The sequence below is a fragment of the Rattus norvegicus genome, chromosome 15 (genome assembly GCF_036323735.1).
Source record: "Rattus norvegicus strain BN/NHsdMcwi chromosome 15, GRCr8, whole genome shotgun sequence".
NCBI classification, from domain to species: Eukaryota; Metazoa; Chordata; class Mammalia; order Rodentia; family Muridae; genus Rattus; species Rattus norvegicus.
This window is the reverse complement of record NC_086033.1, coordinates 57721116-57741024: the sequence shown is the minus strand read 5'-3', so window position 1 is coordinate 57741024 and position 19909 is coordinate 57721116. Positions and strand designations below refer to the sequence as shown.

Below are 19909 nucleotides of genomic sequence, written 5' to 3'. Positions count from 1 at the left end.
CATGTTGCAGACTGAGCATGCTTGAATGGGGTCAGAGCTTAGTCTAAGCACTCATAAGAATTCTTGGAAAACCTGCCACCAGAGTGAGTCTTGGGCCTTCCCTCCTATGACAAAGTTTCATCTTAAAAGTCTTGATAAGAATTCCACTGGTCGGGGCTGGGGATTTAGCTCAGTGGTAGAGCGCTTACCTAGGAAGCGCAAGGCCCTGGGTTCGGTCCCCAGCTCCAAAAAAAAGAACCAAAAAAAAAAAAAAAAAAAAAGAATTCCACTGGTCAATTATCTGGGGAAATAAAGAAGTTTAGGGTTACCTGTTTTTAATTTCTTTTTTTTTTCTTTTCTTTTTTTCGGAGCTGGGGACCGAACCCAGGGCCTTGTGCTTGCTAGGCAAGCGCTCTACCACTGATCTAAATCCCCAACCCCACTGTTTTTAATTTCTGACCTTTGTATTCAAATGCTTTGTGGGTGGGTGGCATCACAACTGGGACAAGGTCTCAGTTCTGGGAAGTTTATGGAGTCAGAGTGAAGAATAACAAATAACTCTCTCTGGAGCAGATCCTCATGAGGACTCAGAAGGACAATGACGTCCAAGTACCCAGCCAAGTGTCTGACATCTAATAATGTCAGCTTGGTGAAGTGTCTGGCACAATGACTGTCGCTTTGTAGTCTCCAGGATAAATCTGTTAAGAAAGAAGTGATGAATAGTGTTTTTCCTCCTATATAATCATTTTCAAGTCATTAATTTTCTTCTTTCTTCTGTAAGACTTTTCTTTAGACACTTAGCACCTCCTAATAGCTGTAAACACCCACACAGACACCCACAACACACACACACACACACACACAGAGAGAGAGAGAGAGAGAGAGAGAGAGAGAGAGAGAGACTTTATTTCCCACGACCTACAAATCAGATCTTTTTCTCTTTTAATTGCATTTATTGTATGCTGAATTTATTCCCATACCATAAGTGTTTGTTTCTTCAGTTTCCAGGATGATTTTTTTCTTCTGTGCGACCTCCTTTTGATTTAGGAACAGTTCGTTCCATCTCAGCAAAGACCATCTCAGTGTGGCAGGGGGAGCCCATGTCTGGGTTGATGCAACAAATCAGTTACTTTTCTGTTGCTGTGATAAAACACAGTGGCCAAGTCAACTTACGGGAGAAAGGGTTTATTTGGGGCGGGGCTTCCAGTTGGATAAGAGTTCATTACCATCACAATGAAGAAGTGTGTAGGAAGTTCAGCATAGTAGCAGGAATGGCTGAGAGCTCACATCCACAAGAAGGAAACAGGGTGAACTAGAAATGGCTTGTTCTCTTTAAACCCTATTTCCTAACCTCCTACTTGGATGATCTGCTAAGCTCCTCTTACAGCATTAGTCCATAGTCCCAAAGTCTCCCACATTCCTCCAAAAACCAACATGGTCAGGTTCTTTAAAGTAATAACCCACTTCCAGGTACCAAGTCTGTATTAATTGCTTTCCCACAACTGTGATAAAACGCCATGATCAAGGAAACTTATTGAACAAAGACTTTATCTTGGGCTTACAGTTCCAGAGTCTGTATTGGTGGGAACAGCAGATGGCAGACAGGTGGCCGGATCTGGAAGTTGAGAACTGAGGGCTCACAATGTCAGACTGCAAGAGGGAAACTGAAAGGGTGCACTCAAAATGGTGTGAGTCATTTTGAAACCTTGATGCCTGACCCACTTACCCACAATGCCAAACTTTCCAAGCATCTCCAAATATCTACAAACTGGGGACCAAGTATTCAAATGCACAGTCTGAAAACAGAACTCTAACCCTCCTGTTGTAATTGTCTCAGAGGCTTACTGCCTCTGTCTGCTAACCTAGGTCTAGTCCTGGGAGCTTCTAGCCTAAAGACAATTTTATCTGGGCCCAGAAGGTTTCCAGCCTTTGAGACTTGCTGCGGAATAAGCTCACCGCTTCCAGTTCTTTCTGACCCCTGGCTGGCTGGTTCAACTCAGCTGTTCTGTCTCAAGCTCCTCTCCAAGCTGACTGATTCAATCTGGCTTCTCTCTTGGCCTCTGAATTTCTCTGCTTGACCTCAAAAATAACTCTTTCAACCTTTTCTAAATACTCTTTCAACCTTTTCTAAATACTCTTTCAACCTTTTCTAATCTTCTGGCTCCTTCTCATTCCCCTTTTCATTCTGACTTCACCTGTGTCTAGCTTGTTCTCTCATCAGTCTATCTCTGTACAACTCTTCTGGTAAACTGCCTCCTTCTCCCTCTCTGTACTGCTCTACCCTCCCTCTCAACTCTACTCACTGCTCTCCATGAACTCAAGTCTATTCCCGTACTGCACTCTCTCCCTTAAGTAGCCTCCCTTTCCTCTTTCTCCCTGTGAGAGCTGGCCATACCCTATTCTGTCAGACCTTTCTCTGATTCATCACTTTGTCTGCCACTCAATTAGACATTGCTTCCAAACATGGCTGCTTTCTACTCCAAACTAACTTTACCTTCATTGTTTGGGATTTAAGACGTGTACTAAGGGTGTGTCTGTACTCCAGCCAAAGTGATTAAAGGTGCGTGATAAGGTTAAGGGCTGAGCCTCACCACAACTAGAAACAGGTTCAAATATCCTGGAACAGTGGTCTATGAGCGACATCTCATCCAAACCATTCTATCTCTCAACCGCTATAACCACCTGCTCTGTAAGTGGGATGGTGCACCATAGGTGCTTCTGTTTACCTGGGGTGTGTTCAATGCAAGTGTCTTATCTTTAAAGCCATCCCTGGGGTGTGCCAGTCTCCTTTGCTTTCCTTCTCACACAGTCCCTATTTTATTTTATTCTTTCTACTTGAACCAAGACCAGAGCAGTTCTCATGTGCTCGCCTTTTAATATGTTAGGCCTGTTTCCAAGCTGTTATAAGAGAATGGAACTTTTCTTGCCAATGAGTGTCTGCTCTTGGCTATCATATTAGTTTAGCGGATCTCAGAGACCTGACAGTTTTCCCCGTCCCTTATGCTGCCCAGATACAGACTCTCTGCAGTTTTGTGCATAGCTCTGGTGTGTGAGTCAATAAATTACTTGCCATTCTTGCAATACCTTACTGTTTGTTTCTCTTCAGCAAAGTTCATTCAAGCAAAGCCCACTGACATTCCACAGTATGTCAAACACTATGCTGGATGTTGTGCCTATAAAATGAATAAAGCATTATTTTGCATTCATCCATTCTGCTTCAGTAAATCTGGGGCACAAGCAGTATTTCTGTCTAGGAGTTCAGCGAGTAGTGTAGAAGACAACGGTATCCATGCCTTTCATGGTACGGTGTTAAGTATCACACAATGTGGTGTGGAGAAACAGAACTCTCTCTGGGGGTCTCTCTTCCTGGTAGTCTTTGTTTCTTTTCTACTTGTCTTTGTTTATAAGTAGACGTTTGCCAAATGATAGGGCCAGAAAAGGACGGGGCGGGGGGAGTATCTAAGGCACAGGTGTTGGTTTCAAAGAGGTAGTGAAATGGTAGGAGGAAGGGCCTGGAGTCTTCATGTAGGTGGATGGGATTGGTGTGGAATCCTGTGTGGAATTGTGAGAATAGGAGGATCAAACTGAGAGGACCCAGTAAAACACAGGGTAGAATTTCATTCCAAAGGCAAGTGCCAGAGGAAATTACCAAATGAAGACTCAGGAGGCAGAAGCTGTGATGAAAGCTGGCAAGCTCAGAGAGGCAGAGAAAGCACCCAGCTGACCTTCCTACTCTACCAGCTCTCCATGCACTCTCCAACACCCTTCAACTCAAAGTGCCTCCTTTCTCTTGCTTATGTTCACTCTCTGTCAGTTGGTTACTTGCTCTGCCTCTTGATCTAGGGTTGACTTTATTTAGCTCTGGGACCGAGGTGTGCGCACCAATACTGTTCCAGGCCACAAATACTTGTTTACAGTAAACAGAAAGTTCTGGGATCAAAGGCTGAGCCACAGTTATTAGCAGATTCTTCCAGTTCACAATCTCAGAGTTCATAGTGTGATTAAATATCCTGCAACAGGAAACTGTTTAAGCAGGGCAGTTAAATAATCAGATTTATTTCTTGCGTGGTGGGTCTTACTGACCCAAATAGATGGCATTTGGGCTTTGGCGTCTGAAAGAGTGTATTCTTCTTGCACCGTGTGAACTTATTTTTAAGTCTCGAAAAGGCATGTGTCCAGCATACTCACTTGTACCTTAGTGCCCACTTGTGCCAATGACATTGGGCCAAGAAAGTGACTTTTACCCCTAAGTCTGTCCTTTAAATGCCTAGCCTCTTCAGCTAGGGTTGGGTATGAATACATACAGTTTTTGTCTGTCTTAACCTTTTTTCCCCCATTTTTGGCACCTTTTCTTTAAATGCACTACTCAGGATTTGGTTTTTCCTTTCTGCACTTGGGTCTCAGGTTTGCATGTTGGCAGGAGTCACACCCACCTGAGAAATTGCGGAAGCAGGAAATTTGTCCCTCGCGGGACGCTGTCCGGACGTACCGTGCGCAGGCGCACTTCTTCATTCAGCGGCGTGTTCCTCTCGTCTTAAGTTTCTAGTTCCCGGCCGGTGAGCCACTCCGGCTTTTCGCGGTCTACTTGTCCCAGCGTCCGGCTCTGGACTGTCTATCGCTCTCTGACGTTCAGTCCCGGGTCGCTGCTTGTGCGCGCACGCCGCCTCACACGACAAACTTATGGCGGAGCGCGGGGAACTCGATCTGACGGGCGCCAAACAGAACACCGGCGTGTGGCTGGTGAAGGTGAGACGCGAGCCCCACGGGGCGCTTCCGAAAGTTCTGGGTCTGTCTTTCCCGGGCCACCGCTGTTCTGAGAAGCGGGTCGCTGTTGCGCCTGTTTGCAGGTTGGAGAACTTACTTTAGGGGCCACAGGGCATCTTTCAGTCTGTCTGTCAATTTCATCCGCCCACCATAGAACTCTGTTTACCGCCAAGACCTGGCCTTCCTGATGTTCCCGAGAAAGCAGTAAATTTTACCCCATGCCGGAAAAGCCCTTGCGGGTTTGTTTGTTTGTTTGTTTTTTGTCTTTGTTTTGGTAAGGTTAACTTTAGTCATGAATGTGTATAAATTAGGTGAGTAGATACACAGTTTTCTGGACCACAAAGTGGAACTGGTCCCTGTGAACTTTTGCTGTTTTGTTTTGAAACAGAATCTCTCTCTCTCTCTCTCTCTCTCTCTCTCTCTCTCTCTCTCTCTCTTCTCTTCTCTTCTCTTCTCTTCTCTTCTCTTCTCTTCTCTCTTTCTCTCTGTCTCTGTCTCTGTCTCTGTCTCTGTCTCTGTCTCTCTCTCTCTCTCTGCTGGTCTGGAAGACTTCTGTCGCTTTACACTGGTAAAGTGTTCCCTGAGTTGGTAATCCAATTGGAGTTTTCCACTGGTAAAGTGTTCCCTGAGTTGGTAATCCAATTGGAGTTTTCGAAAGACCTGGAAGTTCCGAATTCAAAGAGAAGTTTGTTGACTTAGTGTTTTTAAAGAGCGAGTTTAGGTTTCATGAAACTTAACCATCAGTAAATGTTTTAAACGGACACGTGCCAGGCTTTGTTTGCCCCAGTGGTCACCATCTATTTGGGTTACATTTTTTATATGGACTGGGGGACTATTACTCTGTGGGAAATCTCGTTTTAAAAAGCCGTATTTAAATGGGATCATCAACGTTTCCCAAAGTTGGTTTATCAATGATTTATCTTTATAGTGAGTGTCAATGTTTTAAGCACATGGCTGAGTTCTCATCAAGACAAGGTGTCTTTTCCTGTCCATTACTCTGAACAGCTCCCGTTTGCCAGTTCTGCAGACCATGTTAAGTTTTTCAAACCATTTAACAGTTTCTGGTGATTCTTTGTACCTGTACCCAGTGTTGATTGCCTCCACCTCCAAGTCACTTTCTTTGCACTTTGATTAGTGTTTGGCACATATTACTTTCCCAGTGTGTGATGAATATAAGAAATTGAAAAGGCTGTATATCAGAGAGACACAAAACTAAAGTGGGTGGGGGTTAGTCTTCTCAGTTTCATCAGATTAAGAGCTTATGCAGTTAGTGAAGCACACCTTTGGGTGTGTTTGTGGTGCTGTTTTCTGGAGGCAAAGTAGGTCATGAGGGCTATGATCTAATTAAGGGATTAGTTACTCCTTAGGTGGATTTGTAATATGGCGTCTCTGGGAAGTAGTGAAAGGTGGTGAGGTGAGGGCCTAGTTGGAAGAGGTAGATACTGGCGGTATGTTCTTAGGGCTGCCCTGGCCCTGTCTATATCTTCTCTATATCGTGGCCATTGCGATGTGAGCTTGCAGTGCTCCTCCTCGCTTTTCCACAGATAGAGACTAAGATACCCAGTGCAAAATAAATCTTTAATTGTTTCTGTCAGATATTTGGTCACAGTGACTAAAGTCTGATTAATACAAATAATACAGCAGAGGGTTGTAAGTAACAGGAGAAAAGAAAACCTACTCTCTTCCTTTCCTCTCCCTTCCCTTCTCTCCCTGTCTTTTCATCTTTCCCTTTCTCATTCTCTTCCTTTCTGTAGTTCAGGCTGGCCTGGAACTCACTGTGTAACCCAGGCTGGCCTTAAACTCATGGTAATCCTCCACCTCTGTGCGTTTAGAGCATCTGTGCTTCTTGCGTATTTATGTTAGATAAATAAAGCAGAGCTATCAAGTAGGTGCTCCTGTGGTGCTGCACACCTTTAATCTGAGTGCTTGAGAGGTTAGCCTGGTCTACATTTGTGAGTCAGGGGAATGTAGTAAGACCCAGAAGCCAGAAGAGGGCATTGGATCTCCTGGTACTACCGTTATAGCTGGTTATGAACTGCCATGTGGGTGCTGGGAGTCAAACCTAGGTCCTCTGGAAGAGCAGCCAGTACTTTTAATGCTGGGCCGTTTTTCCAGCTCCCATCAAACTTAAATATTCAAACCATTAAAAATTTCACACGCTATTTTGAGATACGCTGCCCACAATCTCACCTAGCTTTATTTCTGAGTCGTATCAGTATCCCTGGGTTCAGTTTTCATATCTGTAGACGGGGGAGAGTACATTTGAGTTTGAAAAGAGATTGAGGGGATGAATTTCCGATGTCTACAAGGTGTCTGACAGAATTGTCTCCTCAGCCTTCCTCTTTTCCAGCCTCCGGCATATCATCTGACACCCTTTGGTAGTCCAGTAAGTTAATATGATGAACTTACACAGAATCGAATACATAACAACCAGTCTTTCTTACTCCTTTTTTAAAACCATAACTGTAGTCAAGGTACTGCCCCACTCCCCCAGCCCCCATAATCTTGTTTCCCCTTTGCAGCCCCAACAGCTGTGTCTCAGTCCTGTATTCATTGTGATCATGTTATTATTCTGAGATTACTATGAGACAACTGGCACTCAATGAATACTTATGCCCCACAACACATATGCTTCGTGCTTTATTAAATCTCTTTGCTTCTCATAACAGAATAGCTGAAAGGTAGATACTGATTTCAAGATCTAAAGGACTGTGAAGAACAGAGGCAGATTACTTAGTAGAATTAATGTATTTTTTCTTCTTAGAATTTATCCCTTGCTTACTTCTGTATCTGGGTTTTAGACACAGTATTTTTATGGTTAAGAACAAAGTCCCTTGAGGTGCCTTGACCTTGAATCCTGTTCTATCATTTACTAATTGTATAACCTCAAGGAAGGTATATAATTCCTGGGTATATCATCTCTGAAATGTTTTGCTTTATTTTAGGTTCCTAAATATTTGTCCCAGCAATGGGCAAAAGCCCCTGGAAGAGGTGAAGTTGGGAAACTGAGGATTGCCAAGTAAGTTATTTATATACGTATATAAATATTATATATAATATATACATATAGTATATATGTATAGCACATATACTATAAGTTTTTAAAAGCTGTTGTGTTTGAAAATGTTTATAATGGCTTTTGAATTAATTACATTCTTAGAGAACTTATTTAGAAGATAAGAGTTATTGAGGTTGTTAAAGCAGGTCATGCGATACTTATATATTCCTTGAGGAGACAGGCTTGTACATGTGTGATAGGTAGTGTGACTATAGAGCTAAATTTATTGGTGGAGTTTACTGGTAGTGCAGGAGCAGATGATATGGTTTCCCCGTCCCTTCATCTGTTTGTGGTGTGCAGAGGTGTGTTTGGGCTAGGTATACTGAGAAAGTACTTTGATGGAAGGACTTTGGCACTATCATTGTTCCTGCTTAAAGGTCTATGGAAGGACATAGGGGAACATCTATTTCACCTGAGACTTTATGTTCCATTCTTTCCATACAGTCACATAAGGGGCATTGAACCCAGGTTCTCCATGCTAGAAAATATTCTATCGCTGGGCTTCACCTTTATCCTTTATTAACCTACTTTGTTTGTTTGTTTAGTTTATTTCAAGTCAAGGTTTTTCTATGTAGCTCTGGATGTCCTGGAACTTGTTCTGTATGTAGGTCAGGGTGGCCCTGAATTCAGAGATCTGCGTGCCTCTGTCTTTTGAGTGCTGGGATTAAAGGCTTGCACCGCCATGCCTGACTTCATCCATTCCCTTAAAAAAGATTATTTTATACAGATGAGGTTTTTGGCGGTACGTGTATCTGTGCACTGTTTGCCTGGTACTTGAAGAGACCAGAAGGTATCTGACCCCTTGGAACTGAGATACAGATAGTTCTTAACCACTGAGGGTGCTAGAAATTGAACCCAAGTCATCTGGAAGAGCAGCTGGTGCTCTTGACTGCTGAACTCTTTCCAGCCCCTTACCCAGCTACTTTTCTTCCAACTTCACTGAGATTCTCATGCCTGGTGGTTCATTGAAATAGCTCTCATCTGTTACTGATGTCCCTACCTTTTAGTCTCTTAGAACAAAAACCATTTTATTTGTTCACAGTTTTCTGGATTTTTTTCTGATTGGGGCTGACCTGGAAGGCCTTCCTGACTGGACTGGTCTTGTTAATTATTGAGTAGCTTGGTGTCAGCTGGGCAGGGGCCATCTCATTCATCTCCAGCATATTCTTTCATTGGTGGTGAGAGTTCACATTGGCTACAGGAAAGGGGGCTTACAAGTACAAGAAGTTTCCAAGCCTGAACTTATGTCTGTTTGCTAAAGTCTTGGTGGTCAAAACCAAATTCAAGGGTCGGCACAGATTTCAACACCAAAGGATTTATTGCTGTGAAAAATGTTATTGGACATTTACATAGCAGCTGTCTTGATGGCCCTCATCAGAGTTGACACGGCTGTACAACTGCTATGCCATCCATCGGGGCAGCGTCTGCCTTCCTTGTCTCCTTTGTATACTTTGCTAGGCTCCCCCAGTCCCCAACTCAGCATCTTAGTTTACATGATTCCTCCTCTCATCAGTTCTTTTCTCTTTTCAGTCTTTTTTAAAGTGGCCTCTTCTCTTCTACTAGCTTTAACTGCTCAAATGTAGCCCTCCCCCAACTCTAAGTTGGTAACGCTGGCCATCTCTTCTATTCCCACTTTGGTGTCTCAAGTGCATCTTAGGCTTAGTAATGGCTGCCTGGTGCTGTTGGAAGTATCTGAGAATTCACCTTTTCAGGGACCATTTTAAAGCTTCCTCAAGACACACACATGGTTCTGGGGTTAGACTTTCTCCCCCTCTTTGTTGTAAATGCATTTTAAAAAGTGACAGTATTTCTCTATCCCTGGCTAGCTTCCAAATGAATGAGACAGAGACACTAGATTCTTTTAAATCAAGCTTTACTGCACAAGTCCTGGGCAGCCATTGATCTGTTCTAATCCTCTGAGCTCATCTGGCTCCCTCCCAGCCCAAATCCCCAAGATAGCTGCATTTTAATATCGGTCTGGATGTCTTCCCCCAGGCTGTCTCTGAGGACCCCTTTCTCCTGGTGAATGTCCCATCCCATCTCTAACACTCCCCCCTCCCCTGGCTAGTGGAAGTCCTGTTCTGTTCTCCCTTCTACCCATATTGACAGAGAATAAATGGAGAGCAGTGTTTATACAAGCTTGAAGCAGAAGATAATTGAAATAAGCATCATAATGCCATGTCCAGCAACAACAAGATAGGGTCAGAGAAGTCAGCATCCGAGTGCCTCAAGGGTAATCTTTACATAGTGCACCAGAACATTTTGCCTGCACTTTATCTTACTTGAGGTTCTGTCTTGAAATTCTTTGTTTCTTGTGTGACATTGTGCAGTTATATACTGAACCCCTTGTCATCTGGTGTGATTTCACTAGACTCTGGATGGTTATGTGTAGTTGTTGGCTTTGGGACTTACCTTAGCTTCCTTGTTTGTGAAGTGTGAGTGTTAGCACTAATGGTTCTCCAGGTCATAGGGCAGTGTTATAAGACAGTCGAAGCTTAGGGCTTGTTAAATGACTTTGTAAACTTAAGCATTACATTCCTGTCAATCTGTACAAAAACTGTGCCTATTGGAAGAGATCAGCATGACCTCTCTTAGTGTGACAGACTGAGACATACGGGAACTAGGTCCAGGGAAGTCATGCAGGCCCCAAATACTGCATCGGTCACTGAAATGAGATGTCACAGGGGATGTTCAAGTAGAGATGGCTATACTTCAGTTCTTCATTGCTGTAAGCGCTGGGGCTTACTCACCAAGCCAGGGCTAACTGACTGTGGTCAGACGGAGTGTCAATCAGGACAGCCCAGAGGGATCTCAGCAAGACTGAGGCTGAGACAACTTTATTTCAAGCAGTTTTATTTTTTATACACTTATCAAAACAGTGTAATGGTAGTTTCCTGGATACAATCATGGTTGTAAGCTACATGGGGCATACAAGAGTAATGTCTAAGACTAATTGTTCAGCCAAGCTTCTCTATCAGTAGTTCGACCCCTTGGGGTTTGAACGACCCTTACACAGGGATCACCCAAAATCACCAGACACAAGGATATTTACATTACAGTTCATAACAGTAGCAAAATTGGTCATTACCGCATGAGGAATATAAAAGCTTGGCTGGAAGTAACATAGAAATACTGTGCATGTGTGTTTTCTTACATAAGTAATACATTCCCCTTTTTTGTATTTAAAAAAAAAAACCACCTTAATACAAATAGTCATCTCAATTTCCCATTCACACTCTTTGGAGGTGGTGACAGTTTGGTGTGGAAGCCTCTAGATTGCATCCTGATTATTTTTGATGTGTAACATATGGATGCAGTTTTGAAGCATCTTTGTTTATTCCACTGAACTCTCAGACTCAGTGTAGCTAATTTCAGAAGGTAGCACAGAACTCTAATTGTGTTGTCATTCGCTGTTGTATGGAGGCACAAGGCTCTGGTTTATTACTGCTCTGTTTTTCTTTGTCTCCTCCTCTGACTATAGCTAGTCCCCCTGTTCCCTGGGTCTTTTTAGAAAGAAAATCCTTAGTAGAAGTAACTTGAAAACACTTCAATAAATTACATCGAGGAGAAAGTAAACATGCCAGAATTTCCTTAGGAAAAAAAAAGCAATCTTTTAGTTGATGTCTCTCTACCCAAAATGACACATAGTTTTACCTTATAGAAGATCTGGCCTCTTTACTAATAGCACACCTATACTAAATAGTCGGCTGAGATTACTGGAGAGAGGCTTGAAAACAGCTTGCCCCAGTAGACTGCGTTCTCCCATGTGTCTTGTTTATGTTCCTGTCTCATGGAGTTTGTGCTGCTATTGCTGAAGTACCTAGTTTACTCTTAGAAAATGTCCAATGGATGAGGGATAGCTTAGAAGTGAGTGTGACTGAGTTACCAGGGTTTCAGTTGATATCTTGCATATTATGTCATCAGATTTTTATACCTGTAAACTGGTCTCCATTAACAGATGTTTGTTTAGAATAAAATGGGGTGATTATCATCATGGCAGGAAGCCTAGTGGCATCCAGGCAGACTTGGTGCTGTAGAAGGAGCTGAGAGTTAAACATCTTGATCTGAAGTCAGCCAGGAAGAGGCTTGACACTCCACACTGGGCAGAGCTTGAGCACTGGGAGTCAGTAAGGCCTAACCCCACAGTGTCACACTTCCTCCAACAAAGACACACCTACTCTAGTACACGAGTCTATGAGGGCCAAACCTATTTAAACAACCACAGTTACTTACCCCCTGTTTTCTTATCTGTTAAAAGGAAAAGTATTGATTCCTCATGTTCACTTTATGTGTTTAAAGTGCTTAGTTGGTAAGTCATAGCATATATCACATACAGTAGGTACCATGTGGTGCAGGTAGACCTCTCTATATATACCAAACCCCCCAGGGTTAAGGAGAGTGTGCTGTGTAGCATAGGCCAGAAGTTAGGAAGAGGTACACAGTAAGCTGCTCATCTCTACACAGATAGGCTTCGGGGTGGAGAGACAGAGAAGCAGAAGGGAGGGAAAAAACATGCAGCTGAGGTGGGGAACAACTTTCTGTTGTAAAGATATTAAAAATAAAAAATGTATTATTGTCTTTTACCTCACTAGGTCTGGCACCGTGGTGCCCCAAGATATCTGCTAGATATCTTGGTGGAAACACATTCCAACTTCGCAGCGGCCCAGTGTCTCCTGCCGCTGCACACTTTCCTACACTCAAACCGTCACATAAAAGAACACACAACACAATAATCTTTGACCCAATTGATAAGATATAATTGCCCACTTAATCATACAAAGCCTGGTGCCATCCATCCCTTAGGAACATTAATAACAACCTGTAACTACACAGAGCGGAATCTTAACATCAGCCTTCATTGTCCTGCCACAGCTTCTCTCCTTCTCCCTCCTGTCTCCTCCTTTCCGTTCCAGTCCCCTCCTCCTCCTCCAAACTTCTCTCCCGCCCATCCTTCCTTCTCCTCCAATGACAGGCCTCCTTCTATCTTGTACCTGCCTCTCACTTTACAGATTCAAGGGGGAGAAGGTTCTGGTGAAGTCACCTGATTCCTGAGTAGTGACTAGGCTGCTGTCTTTGGGGCAGTGGGATTAGCATCAAAATACAGATAACTCCAGGGCAAACCACAACAACTTTCCTCAAATTTGGATCCCATTTAATATCTGAGAAACGGAGTGCAGCTGTAACTATGCAGAATGACACCTTATGTGGATAGTTGGACATAGGGCCAATTAGGTAAATCAGTTTATGAGATGTCCTGATTCCCTCTGTACTTTATTTTGTGCTTTTTGAGGTCCATCATCCCACCTGAGTTTCTAGTCTGCTTTAGCTTCTTTAATTTTACATTACCATCTTCCTCATAGCACTTATTATTTTCTCTGTGCTGCATTTTATCTATAATCTTGAGTACTATGCATAGATGTCTTTTCAGAGACAATTGATATCTAGCTTTATTTCTTAATAGATTTAAAGTCCCAGATCATTTGGGGCCTATTAATAATAAATGTCTGCAAATAAATCAATGAGGTAAAAGTTGAATGAATTCAGGATAAATTTACAGTGCTGACATCATTTAAATTGGCACAGACTGTTGGAAAGACAGTGTTTATGTGTGTCTATGCATAGAGCAACACATGCAGCATGCACATTACACAGTACTGCTGCTCAGAACAAAATGGAGTTGTAAGTCACTGTTCCCTGGTAGGTGCTTTATAGCTCGGCACTGTTTTTAGTTCTTACTGCTACCATCCCAGACAGACACAGTGAGACAGAGCTGACACTGGCTCAGCTGAGGATTGGGTTAGTGAGAATAAAAGATGAATAATAAAATATCCTTGCCTTGTTCTCAGCAGTCTCATCAACTTCTAGGAATTTATCCCATGAACCAAGTCAGTGACGATAAGCAAAGATACAGTCTCAATCCTTAGTAGGGATTGCTTAAATATACTGGACACAGCTTTTAATTGTTGAAGTCATTCTTAAGACTTCATTCATTCAGGTTTTCCAGTCATCTCTGTATTATTTTATAACAATGATCCAGTTTAGAATCTTACATTGCATTCTTTTGTTGTGTGTTTTTAATTTTTCTTCATTCAATCTAGACTCTTCTGAACCCATTTCTTGAACCTTTCTAATGTATAAACTTTAATATTGTTGATATCTACAAGGCAGTAATCTTAATAAATATGTGTCTGTCTGATGGTTCTTCATGATTAGATTTGAGTAGATTTGAGTCATATATCCTTGGCAGAGGATAGATAGCAAAGTACAGCTGGATATTTTTGGTGCTCTAGAGGGATTTTGCATTTTGTTTTGTTTCAGATGGTATTAATTTGACCACCTGATTGCAGGGTGTCTTCTAAGTTTATTTTGAAGTTCCCCTCACTCTGTTAGGTTCCCATTGTGTCTTCTTTAGAGAGAGGCTGTCTTCTGTTGCTAGGAGTATCAAGACATGTTTCAGGGGCCTTCCTATATAGATGTCCTTCCTTCTGCAGCACACTTTCAGCTAAGCCATTATGTCCTTTATAGAGATAGCCTTGTTTTGACAACTTGCCCTAGGATATCCTTCAACCCTGAGTATATCCGCTTTACTCCGTTTGGATTATGACTGTACTGTCCAGTCCACCTACCTCAGCTATCTCTCTGGTATTGCCTAATGGCTTTTGAGCTTAATTGTTCAGGCAGCAGAAACCAACCTCCAGTGTAACTAACTGATGATTTCATAGTTCTTAACTAGGGAAAGAAAGACATTTACTGTCTATCACTGACCTTTTTTGGTATCAGATCCAAGAAATATTTTGAAAGTGAAGAACAGAGACATGATTTGTTTGGTGGGGGAGTTGTCGTCTTGAGGCAAGGTTTCTCTGTGTAACAGAGCCCTGGCTGTTCTGGACTCATTTTGTAGACCGGGGTGCCTTGGAACTCACAGAGATACCCTTGCCTCTGCCTCCAATGTGCTGGGATTAAAGGTGTTTGCTACTGCACTTGGCTTTTTTTTTTTAGCAAGAAGAATGAGTGGAGCTTGGAGAAATGTTGTGGGTGTTGGGAAATTACTTAGAGTAGTGAAGGAGGAAGAATAGATATAGCATTTTTTTTTCTTTTTTCTTTTTTTGGAGCTGAGGACCGAACCCAGGCCCTTGTGCTTGCTAGGCAAGCGCTCTACCACTGAGCTAAATCCCCAACCCCTAGGTATAGCATTTTGATAAACTGAAGGTTAGGCCAGGTGTTTACCTCATTGCTCTCTGGAGATACTGTTTATAAAAATAGCTGGTGTTGTCCATTTTGGCCACAGATCTTTAGACAAAAGATACGTGATAGTTTTAATGTGGAATAATAAAGTTTTGTTTACTTCATTAACACATACAAAGGCAAAGATATATGTATTTACCTTTTAAAAAAGTTAGTTTTTCAACAACAAGCTTTTGCTTCCTATGAAGTTAACCTGTCAAAGAGTTCATTAATCTGTCCTCATTCTAGCTAAGTTGCTGCTATAATTATGTAAAAAGGAAATTACTCTCCCCTCCTGTGTTCCCTAATTGCATCTGGGTGATTTTCTTGTTTTCCAGACTGGAAATGTCAGTGTGATCTTTAATCCATTCTTTTTCACTTCCTCCCACTTCCAGTCATTTCCTCTTCTATTAGTTCTGACAGATTAACAACTCACGTGGACTTCTTCCTCCATTTTACCACCACCTGGGTCAAACCTAAATTCTGTTTTCTGGGACTTTTGTGTTCACCTCTATTTAATCCAGTAAACATTATAAAGTGATTTTCTTCTCAGTTAGGGTTTTACTGCTGTGAGGAGGCACTATGACCATGGCAAGTCTTATGAAGGAAAATATTTAATTGGGGCTGACTTACAATTGACAGGTCTAATCCATGACTATCGTGGTGGGAAACATGGCAGAATGCAGGCTGATATGGTGGTGTTGGAGAGGTATCTGAGAGGTCTATATCTAGAGGCAGCAGAAGAGACAGTGAGCTGCTAACCTTGTTTGAGTTTCTGAGACCTCAAAGTCCACCCCCAGTGATACACTTCCGCTAACAAAGCCATACCTACTCCAACATGGCCACACCTCCTAATAGTGCCACTTCCTTTGGGCCTGTGGGGACCCTTTTTCAAATTACCACATTCTACACGTGTTTGAAAGTCTAAATTTTGTCTGAGATTCATGGTAACCTCTTAACTGTAATTCCCTTTAAAATTAAAATAAAAAACCAAATCATGCACCTCCTACATTTAATGGGACAGGATATCCATTACCATTCCAAAACGGAGGAAAGGGGCACAGTGAGGGGCACAGTGAGGGACACAGTGAGGGGCACAGTGAGGGAATATTGGACCAAAGCAAGACTGAAAACCAGCTGGGCAGACTGCAGGCCCTGCATCTCCACGTCTGATGTTAAGTGCTCTCAAGCTCCAACTCCCTTCAGCTTTGTTGACTGCAGCACACTTCTCTCGCCCTGCTTCTGTCCCCTTAGCAGCTTCCCACAGCAAGTGTCCCACAACTCCGGCATCTCTAGCATCTAGCAACACAGTCCAGGCTTTACCCTCACAGCTTCACAGAATGGTCTTTCTAGGCTTCTCTGCGGGAGCTTCCCCACAAACAACCTTGGCCTCTGCAGCTTTCCTCAGCAGCTTTCCTCAGCCATGGAGATTCTATAACCCCTTTCTTTCTATCCTTGATTCTAAAGCCCTAACCACATAGCTGAATCTGCCAACTTCTGCTCCTTGCTGGAGCTGGAACATGGATCTACTTTTCACCATATGCATTTTCACCAGCTCTCTGTCTTCCATAGTTTCCTTCCATGCCTAAGCTTGGCTACCCTGAACTTGCTTTGTAGAGCAGACTGGCTTTGTACTCTGAAATCTGCCTGCCTCTGCCTCCCCAGCGCTGAGATTAAAGATGTCAGTCACCATGGCTGCCCCCAAGCTTTTCTTTAATTCCTTTTCACAAGTCAGAAACTGAGGTCACCACTCCCTCCCTTTATTCCATTTAGCATCTCCTTGAACACAGGGTTTAGCTCCATTCCACTTTCTAGTGCTCCCTTTCTCCTCAAATCATACATTTTGTTAACTTTCCTTGCTTAGCTTGCTCCTTTTCCTTATAGATCTGCCTATGTGTAGCCACTAATATCCACATGACACAGTCCACACTTGTGTGTTTTGAAATCTCCTCTGCAAAGGCAATTAATCCAAAACTCTTCAGTTTGGCCTCAGGCTGATGTTTTGGACAAGGGCAGAAAGCAGCCACATCCTTCACTAAAATATAAAGAACAGAATAGCCTCTAGGCCACATCCTAACATTCATCTTCTCTGAAAGCTCTTGAGGTAGGTCCCTACAGTTAAAAATCACTGTACATACAACATTCAACTACTTTTCTTACCTAAAGACCACATTCCTGCAAACAAAAGCATGGTCAAGCCTGTTACAGCAACACCCCAGTCCCTGGTACCAACTTCTGTCTTAGGATGTCTATTGCTGTGAAGAGACACTGTGACCAGGCAGCTCTTGTAAAGGGAAGTATTTAATTGGGGCATGCTTACAGGGTTTCAGAGGTTTAGTCCATTATCATGGTTAGAGGAGCATGGTGGCATGGTGTTAGAGAAGTAGCTGAGAGTTCTACCTTTGAATCTGTAGGCATCAGGAGAAGGGAGACTCTGGACTTGAAATGGGCTTTTTAAAACTTTTAAAACCCCAGTGACATACTTCCTCCAACAAGGCCACATACCTATTAATTCTTTCAAATAATGCTACTCCCTGGTGACTAAGTACTCACATTTTTGAGCTGATATGGGTCATTCTTATTCAAACCACCACAGGTAGGTTTTATTGACTGAGGAAACTGCTCATAGTAAAGGTCTGAGGAGTGGAATGAAATAGAAAATATCTTCCTGTATGAGGTAACCCAATCACAGAAAAACACACGTGTTATGCACTCATTGATAAGTGTAAATTAACCCAAAAGTTCGAATTACCCAAGATGCAATCCATAGACCACACGAAACTCAAGAAGGATGACCAAAATGCACATGCTTCACTCCTTCTTAAAAATGGGAACAAAAATATCCATAGGAGGGGATAGGGAGGCAAAGTTTAGAGCAGAGACTGAAGGAACAGCCATTCAGAGCCTGCCCCACATGTGACCCATATATGTACAGCCACCAAAATAGATAAGATGGATGAAGCTAAGAAGTGCATGCTGACAGGAACTGGATATAGATCTCTCCTGAGAGACACAGCCAGAACATGTCATATATAGAGGTGAAAGCTAGCAGCAAACTACTGAACTGAGAATGGGACCTGCATTGGAAAAATTAGAGAAAGGATTGAAAGAACTGAAGGGGCTTGCAAGCCCATTAAGAACAACAATGCCGGGGTTGGGGATTTAGCTCAGTGGTAGAGTGCTTGCCTAGCAAGCACAAGGCCCTGGGTTCGGTCCTCAGCTCTGAAAAAAAAACAAAAACAAACAAAAACAAACAAACAAACAAGAACAACAATGCCAACCAACTAGAGCTTCCAGGGACTAAACCACTACCCAAAGACTGACCCATGGCTCCAACTGCATATGTAGCAAAGGATGGCCTTGCTGGGCACCAAATGGAAGAAGAAGCCCTTGGTCCTGCCATGGTTGGACCTCCCAGCGTAAAGGATTGTGGGGACGGTACAGTAAGTGGGGGTGAATGGGGAGGGGAACACCCATATAGAATGGGAGGGGGAGGGGTTAGGGGGCTGACGGAAACCTGGAAAGAGAATAGCATTTGAAATGTAAATAAGAAATACCCAACTGTGAGGGGGGTGGGGAGGAGAGGAGAAAAGGAGGAGAAGAGAGGGAGAGGAGAAGAGAGAAAAGGTCTAAGGAGGAATGACTGATATAATGGAAGAGTTTAGGGGAGTCAGATATTTTCTGGCTGTGTGGTGGTGGCACAGGTCGCCAGGCTATTAATTAACCCATTCCCAACTTTGTGAGTGGAAAGCAGATTGATTATACCTTTCAACCCTGGGTGTTTAACATTACTGGTTTCCCTAGTGCTGATCTGGGAGCACAAGGACCCTGTCCCTTCTATTTGTTATATTTAACATGATGTTTGTTTATAATTCTTTATGGATTTAGCTATTTTCATTAGCCTGTATCTTTACTCAGTTCTTTGATAATTTCATATATGTATAACATGCATTCTGAGAACCCCACTTCTCTAATCTACCACCCATATTACTCCTCCGTTTCCACATTCATGATCTTGTTTTGTGTTTGGTTTATTCTTTGAGAGTTCTATGTTGAGACCATGTTGGAACTATCTGTTAGAGCCTAGTAGCTCCTCAGTGAGTAACTCAGCTCCTGGCTGCCCCTCCTCTAGAATGCATCAGTCTGCCAGCCGTAGTTCAATAGAGAGGGGAAAGGAAGGCTCCATAAATTCTTCCCTGATCCATGATTGGCTATTGACAGTCTTAAGTCTTGGTTAGCTCATCACAGATAGCCATAGTTGCTCTGAGGTCTTGACTGTGTTGGCTATGCCATGCTCACAAAACAACATTTCACAGTCCTCTGTTTTCTGGGGTTTACAGTCTTTCTACCTCCTCTTTCTCTCTATCTGAGTCATCGATAGAAATGTCTTGTTTCAGGATGAGCGCTCAGCAGTCACTTTTCTCAGCCCCTAGAGCAGTCGTGACCTCTGCATTCACCACTATTCACTGCAAAGATAGGCTTCTCTGATTAAGGCTGAGAGTAGCATTTCTTCTAGGGCATGGGCTTAGAAGGCAGCTTGGCACCATGACATTTTAGCTAAATAGCATCATTAAGCGATGGCTCTTTTTTTTAATTGTATGTGTATGATTTTCCTTCATGTATATTAGTGGATAGTTGTGAGTCACCAGGTTTACAGTATCAGGTATGAGTCCCCTCTTGCAGAGAGGACCTCGAGTCCAATCAGACATGCCACTCTTGCACCAGTGGGCATGTCCTGCCTGATGGGTTGATAATACAGGCTAGTCTGAGACTCTTTGAGACAAGGATTTGTACTTCTTCCCAATGCCTAATGGAGATAGAAGAGGTGTAATAACAGAGTGAATGAGGGATTTAATGAAGGCAGGTTGGAACTGAGTTTTAAGA

At 42.8% G+C, this 19909-nt stretch overlaps 1 protein-coding gene across 1 annotated transcript in view; it reads left to right on the top strand.

Moving 5' to 3' along the window:
* Positions 1–4547: 4547 nt before the first annotated feature.
* Positions 4548–19909, top strand: part of Gtf2f2 (general transcription factor IIF subunit 2) — a 121117-nt gene continuing 105755 nt past the window's right edge. Inside the window, exons 1-2 of the mRNA NM_031042.3 lie at positions 4548–4725; positions 7689–7762. Of these exons, the coding sequence (NP_112304.2) occupies positions 4660–4725; positions 7689–7762 (140 nt within the window). The 5' untranslated portion in view covers positions 4548–4659. The remainder of the gene's footprint in view (positions 4726–7688; positions 7763–19909) is intronic.